At 39.2% G+C, this 9,924-nt stretch overlaps 1 protein-coding gene and 1 pseudogene across 2 annotated transcripts; both read right to left on the bottom strand.

Annotated features, from left to right (window-relative positions):
• Positions 1–1,682: 1,682 nt before the first annotated feature.
• Positions 1,683–4,958, bottom strand: LOC113038110 (malignant fibrous histiocytoma-amplified sequence 1 homolog; annotated as a pseudogene).
• Positions 4,959–5,868: 910 nt separating this feature from the next.
• On the bottom strand, positions 5,869–9,775 carry LOC113038648 (3'-5' exoribonuclease 1-like). 2 transcript variants are annotated; one of them, XM_026196243.1, is made up of 7 exons: positions 9,426–9,775; positions 8,264–8,424; positions 7,957–8,173; positions 7,612–7,695; positions 6,870–6,979; positions 6,678–6,792; positions 5,869–6,472 (listed from the first exon to the last, which is right to left on the bottom strand). In XM_026196243.1, exons 1-7 carry the CDS (start codon positions 9,507–9,509, stop codon positions 6,218–6,220), a joined length of 1,026 nt encoding a protein of 341 aa, XP_026052028.1. In that variant the 5' UTR covers positions 9,510–9,775; the 3' UTR covers positions 5,869–6,217. The 2 variants fall into 2 exon arrangements, with proteins under 2 accessions (XP_026052028.1, XP_026052029.1); XM_026196244.1 differs by having other exon boundaries at positions 9,407–9,532.
• Positions 9,776–9,924: the final 149 nt, after the last annotated feature.

The raw sequence follows: 9,924 nt of genomic DNA, 5'->3' as shown, positions 1-9,924 counted from the left end.
TTTGATGACAGCACCATTATTTAGCAACAATACATCATAACTTGAAACATTCTCAGAATAAGCACAATGTAATGCACAAACGATATAGTACTGTCATGCATTGATCATTTTAAAATGCAATGATATTCAGACACTTTAAGTGACTGCATATATTTCATCGAGTCATTTTACTTTGTGTTATAATAAAACAGGTTTCTTTTCCAGGAGGTGTGAATTGTGAAACCATTAGAAAGCAATGACATATATGAAACTGGGGCCTCATTACATTAGCTTGAGCTAATGCTGTCTTTGACTGATATTTGGCAAAATGAGCATGGTGTGTTCAATGAGGTATCTCTCTAAACATAAGCCAGCTTAATCTTTAAAATAACACTCAAAATGTGCCTATTTCAACACTGGATATAAACACAAACAAATTACAACATACATAAATATCACTCGGCGAGCTCCTTAGAGCTAAGAATAACTGTAGTTTCCCAGAAAGAATTTACGCAAATGTTTTACACTTTCAGGAACTTAGTAGCTTTGTGACGCCTTCATAAATGAAGACGGAAAAGACACCAAGGCCTAGGAGAACCTAACCTATAAATATTTCTGCAATATTTTGTAATTACACTTAATAACCCCAAATTGTCTACAGACACATGAACATGAATGCCAAAACAATAATGGCACTAAGTCTAAGAGGGTGCAAAACTACAGAATACAAGACCCCAAGAATATTACACATTTAATAAAAAAGCATTATTTTTATTTTCCATATAATTTTTTTTTTTTAAATATACTGGAATCTAGGTTACTATATATGCCAGTGGCTGCTGCACCTAATCTGCATCCCATGAAGAAAAGGCATATGATGTTACCATGGTGACCCTGTCTGTGTTCTCAGCAGCGGAGCAGACAGCTCAAGCTAATTTGTGTTTCTAGGTGTGGCTTTAACCCCAGTGAGACCACCCCCCTCTCTCTTGTTATGGCCAGCCATGCTCATTCTTTGTTTAGCCTAGATCCATCCCAAATGACTTCATTTCACGCTGAATCATCCTTTATTGTATCAGTGTTTGCTTGGCAATAAACCCAGACATACGCCTCCATAGTGGACAGCACTGCAAAGATTACCTTATTCATCACTGCAGCATCAATGCTACCGGTTTATTTGTTCTGAAATACATGCCTGATTGATTTATTACTGCGCTTATCAGTGTAAAACTAAAACATTTTAATAAGTCTCTAAAATATAAATTAATGAACATATCTGGTTAACAGCTTGTTTTCCATCATAACACCCCATTCTGAATTATGTTGAAAAAATAGTTCACTCGAAAAAAAAATGTAACTCTGTCATCATTTACTCACCCTCAGCAGGTCATTCCAAACCTGTATGTATCTTATTTATTCTGTGGCACAAGAAAGAATATCTGAAAATTTTTTCCATTTAATAAACGTGAGCGGAGTCTAAAGTTGATTGGGTTCTTCTAACTTTAATTGTATGGCAAATTCAAGAAAACATTCTTCAGAATATCCTTTTGTGCTCTGCAGAAGACACTAAGTCATACCAAGTCTGGAACAATCTGGAATTAGAATTTTTGAGTGAAATATTCCTTAGCATTAATGCAGAAATGTAGTGGCAATAAAAAACATGGTCATAAACTAGTTAGAAACAAGACCTGGAAAGGCTCAGAACACTAACCTGGAAAGGAATGTGGATTGGGGGGATCCTCTCTTCAGGCACTTGGAACACAGGACATGCACAGAGTAGTGAAGGCCAGGCCATTCCTGCAGAAGAACATTGAACTCCTCCACTAAGGGAATAATGGCTTGCCCAAGCTGTCCAGATATTTGGCAAGGATGCAATGGCTGGAAATGGAGAGGGTCTCAGGCTGCAATCTGCTCCGTGAGGGCCGGTAAACTCACCATCACAGGCACTTTACCCCGATAGGCAAAGATATGATGCTTTCCATCAGACCGTTGCACCACGTGGCTGTTGATTTGCACGCTTATACCGTGCAAAAAGTCCAAGAGGGGTGGAGAAAGGAAACCTGTATTCAATCTGCAGCTGCTCAACTGAGAAGAACTGACCAGGGATCGACGAGCCCCCACTGGCCGACACCTCAGGATGGGGCTCCTCATTGCTGACCTGACTGGGAAATTTATACCAGACGGTGGCCCCATTAAGCGGCTTGCTGCGAGGTTTGTTGACACAGTAGCAGACGCCCATCTTTTCCAGCAGTTCCATGATCAGGTGCAAGTCCTGCTGTGTCTGGACCAGGGGCTTAAGCAGCAATCGAATCACATTTGATGGCAGCAAGCCGTGCAACAGAAACCCCTCCACGTGGCCGTGCATCTCCATAGACCTGGCGCCATCTCCATCGTCTCCTTCAGCCTGCAGTTTCTCAAGCATTGCAGCGAGGTCTCTCTGGAAAAACACATTCAAGATGGCGATAAACCGGGGGAGATTGTGGAAGACGTATTCCTTCAACGTCGAGCTGTCTTCAAAGTACAAAAGTTTACCGCTCTCATGTAGGTACGAGAGCGCGCTTTGCAGGCGGTCCTCCGTCAGCCCAGCCTGAAGGCCAAACCGGGCCGAATCCCACCAGGAAAGCCATAAATCCTGTGGCTTAAAATGCAGTTCCTCAAGCATCTGCCACGACTTTGGCAGGACTCTGTGGAGATTGGGGAAAATCTCCCTGTGATCTGCCACAGACATGAGCTTCTCTTTCAAATGCGGGATGTTTCTTTGAGCCACCATGCAGCTGACGCAAATCACCGGAGAGAGGATTTGTAGGCGATTGTTGAGCATGTATTGCAACTGAGACTTTTTCCGTCGTAAGTTTTTATCTGTGACCCCATAAAACAGAACATGGGGGCTAGAAGTCCGAACGTCGTAACCTTGCTCAAGGGCTTCGTCGACCTGCAGGGCAAGCACTTGTAGGCATTCAGTGTCCGTTTTTTCCTGAAGCGAAATCTGTCTGTGAATATCCAGGCACTTTTCTTCAACCTCAACCTCTTCACATAAGTCACTGTGGGTGCCTACAATGCACACAACTGCGTGTGGCACCTTAGCACTGAGCAGGTGGAGGAAACTGCCAACATGGGAATAGAAGCTCTTTGATGTATACAATTTCAGATTCACCACCAAAACATAAAGTGCTCCGGGAGACAAGAAAAAGGGTTTGATAAGATCATAGTTCTGCTTACCAGATAAATCATATACAATGAATGTAAGACTCCGATCTGCATCCGCTACCCAGTTCGTCACGTCAATACCCCTACATCCAATGGCCATCTTGGCATCTGACGGTTTGTTGACAATGCACTGCCTGAGTGTGGTTTTCCCTGCATTTCTCTGGCCCATCAAAACCAGTTTAAGCCTGGGTTTGACAGCAGGCTGGGAATGTGCAAGCTCCTTCTGATAGGCAGCTATGTAGGGGATCCCCTTCATGCACACTTCATACGGAGGCTGAATGAGAGGATTATCCTTCACCTTCCAGATGTTGACTTTGGCAAGTTTTCCAAAATTGTCTGGGAGGATGGCAATTTGGTTACCCTGTAAAACCAGCTCCTCCAATCTCCCTAGCTCTACAATAGAGTCAGGGAGAAACGTTATGCTATTATTGTCCAACCACAAATTAGCAAGATTGCACAGCTGTCCTATCTCCTCAGGGAGGAATGTCAGTTTATTCCGGCTTAAATACAACTCCTCCAAACTGGCGAGTTTGATGATAACCTGAGGAAAATGTTCGAAAGAATTTGAGGAGAGATTGAGCATTTTCAGTTTCAGCAGTTTCCCAAACGACTGCGGCAGGCTTGTGAGGAAATTATTATCAAGCATCAGGCTCTCCAAGTTCTGCAGCTCACAAAATGTTTCAGGCAAAAACGAGAGATGAGTGCTGCTGAGCCACAAGATTTTAATAGATTGGAGCATCATGATGTTTCCCGGAAGACCTTCTAGTTTATTTCCAGAGCAGTCAAGCTCCTCTAGATCAGTAAGGGCAAGTATTTCAGAAGGGAAACGCTGTAGCTTGTTATGATCCACATCGAGCGTTCTGAGCTTCCTGAGCTGTGAAAAGGTCCTGGGGAAATCATGCAGCTCATTGAAGCTGATGTCAAGCTCCTCCAGACTTTGCAAAGTCCCAATCTGAGATGGCAGGTGTTGGATTTTGTTATGACAGATGCACAACTTTTTAAGCCCCTTGAGAAGATCAATATCTTCTGAAAAGTGGTTCAAGCAGTTGTGACTGATATCTAATTCAACCAGCTGACTAAGTTGAAATACTGCAGTGGGGACTGTTGCAAACTTGTTCCTTCGAAGAATGAGGATGCGAAGTCTGGTTAGGGTTGAGCCCAGTCCCTCTGGAAGCTCTTGAAGGGAGTTGTTGCCCAGATTGAGGACCTCGATCTCCTTTATGTCCTCGGGTAATGTAATTTCTTGGCAGTTTTTGGTGCTGAGAGTCAGCTGTCTCAGATTGCTCCTCAGCTTCCTGGAGCGCAAAGCAGCATCCCTCCATAATCTAGCTGTCTTCAGGTTATTCTCCTCAGCCATCGTATCGAAGCCGTCCTCCTCCTTGTTCTCATTGAGCACAGTGATCAATCACTTGGGCAGCATAGTGTCGCTTTATCTTGCTTTATCGATTCGTGTACTCCGCCCAAAAATCCAGATGAAACCAACATTTAGACAATGCTGATTTCATCTTTATCCGAAAATATGCAGTTCCGTTCAATCGCATTCAGGAAAACAGGGCTGGGCTGCGTTCTTTCACGCATCCTCTTTATCTGCGCTATCGACCGCAGGATAAAAACCACACGCGCGCATCAAAACTCGCATCAGCCCAGTATGCGAAACTGGCAATTCCGCCAGCGCCTCCTTTGATATCACATGAGAGAAAAAAATCTAAGACATATCCAGTGAGTTGGAATGAAAGAAGGGCAGTGGCGGCTGCTGTAGTCTTTCCTCGTGTGTCTCCGCCTATTCTCGGCGCATGCAGCCAGCAGTGAATGTTCACAGGAGCAGCACTGCGTCAAAGCCCCACCTTCTCTACGCGACGGCGACGCAACGCTCGCATAAACAAAAGCCTTGATTGGTCAGTTGGGTGGTGACGAAGCACGCGTCGCGTATTAACAGCGTTTGTCTAGTAGCGTCGCGTTCAGGGATATGGGATGTGAAAGTAACTTCGTTTCTATAGTTTCGGTTTAACTAACACTATTTAACATCATAGAACTGTGCGCCGTCCAAAATGTAAATAATAACTTCCTTCCAAAACATCGCGCGAAGACAGACAGCTGAATACTGTTTGCCTATGATTTGAAAGGGACTTTAGTCTTTGTACACAAGACCTGGAAACAAATACAAAATACATAAGAAAAACACAAATCAAATTCATGCCAATTAGTCCGCCTGTCTCCTTGCTGGCTTTATTGATGGTGGACTTTGTGTTGCTTACGATTAAAAAAAAAAGAAAAAAAAAAAAAAGAAGTGTTTTTGATGCCATCTGCTGGACACTTTCTAAACTAATATCTAATCAGATCAACAGAAATATTAACATTAAAAAGAGAAATAGCATAATTATTTTCACTAACAATTTTTTTTACAACAACGTCAGTACATTAGAATGATCATGACTGAGTGTTAACATCCACTTGATTGTCGAAATCTCGATTATTGCATGGCCTTGGAAAATTATATATGGTGGCCAGAAACAGAGTAAACTTTGTGTTGACAAGTCCTGTTGCAATACTAAAACATATCTAAACATTGCATAGATTATAACGGTGCAAAGAACCCAATAAGAAAAAAAAAGTAGTACACTTGAAAATCAAATCTAAATAGGAATAGCATAAAGTCATATCTCTTAAAATAATATTGTACAGAGGCATCATAAAAAAATGTTTATTGACAAAATAATACAAATTGAGTTTTTCATTGGATGTGCAACATGAATTAAGAAAAGCAATGCAAAGTAGTATTGCAAGTATTAATCGCTAACCATCAGTTAGACTTAAAACTACTGTTTTCAGCTTATTAGGAGCAATTTCAAAATACAGTACATAAACTCAATTTTCAGTAAATCCATTGATCTGCTATAGTGCAAATATGGTGTACACATTTCAGGATTAATTTTAAGAAAACCCACATTAGTTACTCTCATTTATCTTACATTTACATGGAGACAGGTTCTGATATTTGACCAGACAAAGCAATGTTATTTCTGTGAGAGAGGCTTTAAATTATCCTTTCAGTCTCTTTTTGGGGGGTTTGAGGTGCTGGGGCTCCTTCAATAGGGGCAGAGATAGGCACGCTCCGTGGTTCTCCTGAATGCAAGCACTCATTCACCCGCAGCTGACAGCCGTCCTTCAGCATGTAGATGGCAATTCTGGCAATGTTGCGGGAGTCATCTAGACCACAGTGGGGACGTCCGTCATACTGCATTCCAAGATTCTCCAGCATGCAGATTAGTTTCGTCTGAGTTCGAGGAACCTGTGAGAAACAAGCATGAGGCACATGAAAACATCAGTATTTGTTCAAACTTAATACTCCAAAGCCAACTTTTTACCGTATGAGATACTCATCTTTAAAGTATCCCAATACATTTTTGTACAATTTAGATATCAAGATCCTTTTTTTCTTTTAGATTTTCTTTCTTTCATAAGGAATCATAAGAAAATTGAACAAGAAAACAAACCTTATAAAAGTTTCCATAAGACTTTCTGATATTGATCCATTTTCTGGCGAACTGTGGGTATCTGATGCAACTCAGTTTACACTGGGTATGAAGAAATTTCCCCATGTCCCATGACCTACACAAACAAGAGAGTGAGCTGTACATTGTATTGAATTTCATTAGCCATGCTTAAAGTGTCTGGTTAATCCTTACCCATCTGTCAAAAATGTATATTTGTACTTTGTGCCAAGTTCTTTTTCCTGTAGCCAAGAAACTGCTCGCTTTAGAACCTGATGGAATGTTTCTGCCTCATCCACCATTTTCTAAAAATAAATAAATAAAAATTAAGAATTAAAAATTGCTTGAGCAATTGCTTTCCATTTAATTTTAGACTAAAAACTTAGATACACTACCATTCAAAGGTTTGGGGTCAGTAATATATATATATATATATATATATTATAAGGCTCTGTATGCATTTATTTGATTGAAATTAGGGATGCAACGATACAATTCTTTTAGAATTGAGCCGATACCGAAAAATTCGGAGTATCTGCCGATACCGATCCAATACCATTTTTTTTTTTTTTATCAATGCAGAATTTCTATAATTCTCGTGTTGACAGGATCATCTATCTTTTGTGTGTTAAACACAATCTACTACATACAGACAACTTAATTTTAATGAAAAATAGCAAATGAAAACATATATAATTATTATCTATGACAAAAATACAATTCAGCAGAAAAAGATACTCTAGAAAAATCCCGGGTCCATAATCATTTTATAAAATCTAGTGAAATATTTTATCAACAAATGTTAAATATTGCTCTGTATTGTTCTAAAATACATTCATGAAAAAAATAAGTATACACATTTATACAGAAATCTAAAAGACTTCTTTTATACATCTTAAATTGTTATTTAATTCGATATGCAGTTCATAAATCTTACCTGTGTGATTCCAGTAAGTTTAACACAAAACTCCGAGAGCTGTGGGTTCACCACTGGCTTCACATACTGCTGAAATGAGTCTACCTGTGATGACAGGAATGAAATTACAAACAAAATACAAATTTAAAAAAAAAAATAATGAAAAAAAGTGTAAGATGTAAGTGTTAAGATCAGTTCATGGGCTTAACACTGTGGCTTTGCTCAAATCTATAATGATTCATTTTGGCACAAATTAAAATCTTTCTTTTCCACAACTAGCAGATCAATTATAAAACAGTTAACTCTAAATGTTTGCCTGGCCAGAATCAAGCACACATGTTCCAGACTGTTCCCTCACCAACTCACAATCTCCAAGGTGTGCATGTCGATCAGCACCATGGGAAACTCAATGATTTCATGCAGGTAGTCAGGTGGGTTATTCTCTTCACACGTTGCTTCAAAATCCACCACACAGATGTAGTCAAAATATGTATCAGTGCTCCCATTTGCAGCAGCTGAATGCATCAGTTTTTGCTTTTTGTAGTAACTTTTTAGGCGCTTCCTCAGGACATCCTTAACTCCCCTGAAAAGAGACAAACTGTATGTGTGAATCTGGAGTAACTGGCAGGTAAGACGAATGTAAATAAATAAATACAATTAAAGCTCTCAGTACCGCGTGTCAAGCTTCAGCTCAGCACATTTTGCACGCAGCTCATCTTTATTCATTCGGTTGATGGTGCCATTTTCCACTGCAATCTCTTTATACACGGGATCACTGAAATCTCCTTGTTTCGGGGATGAAGGCTTCTGTTTCTCATTTTTTTCACATGAAGTCTTAATGTAAAACAGGGAAATAAAACATTGTTTAGAGTTAGTGTTGTTTCATCCTTATGCGTTTATGCATTTATTTCAGATTTGAATCACTTGCTCACCAATGGATCTTATGCAGTGAATGAGTGCCATCAGAAAGAAAGTTCAAACATTTGATACAAACTTCACAATAATCCACACAACTCCAGTCCATCAATTAATGCCTTGTGAAGTAATATGCTTCAAGTTTCTAGTGAATAAATGCATAATTTTTCCAGTGGAGAAAAAAAGTAATCTCTTCTAAATCAGGAGAGAAATATACTGTACACCGATCAAGCAACGTTTACAACTGAAAACATTCCAAGAATAGAGCTAAACAAATATCAGTGGGCTTTTTCACTGGAAGAAGCAATACAATGGACTGTGAAGCGATGATATGAAGTCAAAACACATCTTAATGATGGATTTGTTTAGATCAAACAACAGCTTTTCACTTCACAAGACATTAAATAATGGACTTGACCTGTGTGGATTAGTACTTAAATTGCAATTTGAACTCTTATTCTGATGGCACCCATTCACTGCAGAGGATTCACTGGTGAGCAACAAGAAACAAACTTGTTTATATTTTGAATATTTAGAGGGTTAAAAATTTAAGAATTTATATTTGAGATGAATCACTCTAAAACAGTTAAATATAAGTAAATATTAATACATATTTCTACTAAATATGAGTCAAAACAACACCTAACATAAGACAACACACTGCGAAAGTATTACAGCAATCATACATGGGAGAAATTTTATATGACTCAGCTTGTTAAAATCACAACATGGTCACTGGTTTTTGATAACGAGACTTTTAACTAATTTACCATAATAAGTAACGTTATTTGACCTGTAATATAAATGATGGTGATTGAAACTCTCACAAAACGTGAAATAGTAGGAACTCATTATTTAGCCAGAGCTAACTGTATAACATTAATCTAGCAATGTTACTGACCGTGTGTTAAAACACTCACATTAGCGCAGCATTCCTCCTCTTCATCTTTCTCAGACGTCGAAGTCTTATTCACAGACTGACCGGTCTTCTTCTGGGACTCCATCTGTTTTGATTATTTAGTTAATTTCATAAACACTCACGTGAACGTTATATCTGGTTTGGCGCGTTCACGCTCAGTGTCTCTTATTTAATCCGCTCCGGGCGAATTATTACAATCCTAATGATTGTCTATATTTCTCAAGTTTCTTTTTTTGTACATTGTATTATAAGTATCCCCTATTTGCAAAGAATTATACTTCTGGTTAGCTGCTGTTATTTAAACGTGAACCAAATAACAAACGCGGTCTCTGACGCTTCAACGTACACAGGAAGTTGTCATTGAAAGGTCGAACAATTGTAGAATAAAAGACCCATCAGTTTTATTTATTTTTACTTAGCTTTGTTACAAGCGTATTAATGGTTATATTGTTAATGTACTCGTTCTAACATACATATTAAACCCCCCTTCAGAAAATTCC

This window comes from Carassius auratus, chromosome 21 (assembly GCF_003368295.1).
Source record: "Carassius auratus strain Wakin chromosome 21, ASM336829v1, whole genome shotgun sequence".
Classification (NCBI taxonomy): Eukaryota; Metazoa; Chordata; class Actinopteri; order Cypriniformes; family Cyprinidae; genus Carassius; species Carassius auratus.
Note: the sequence above shows the minus strand (reverse complement) of the source record. Positions and strands in the feature narration are given on the sequence as shown.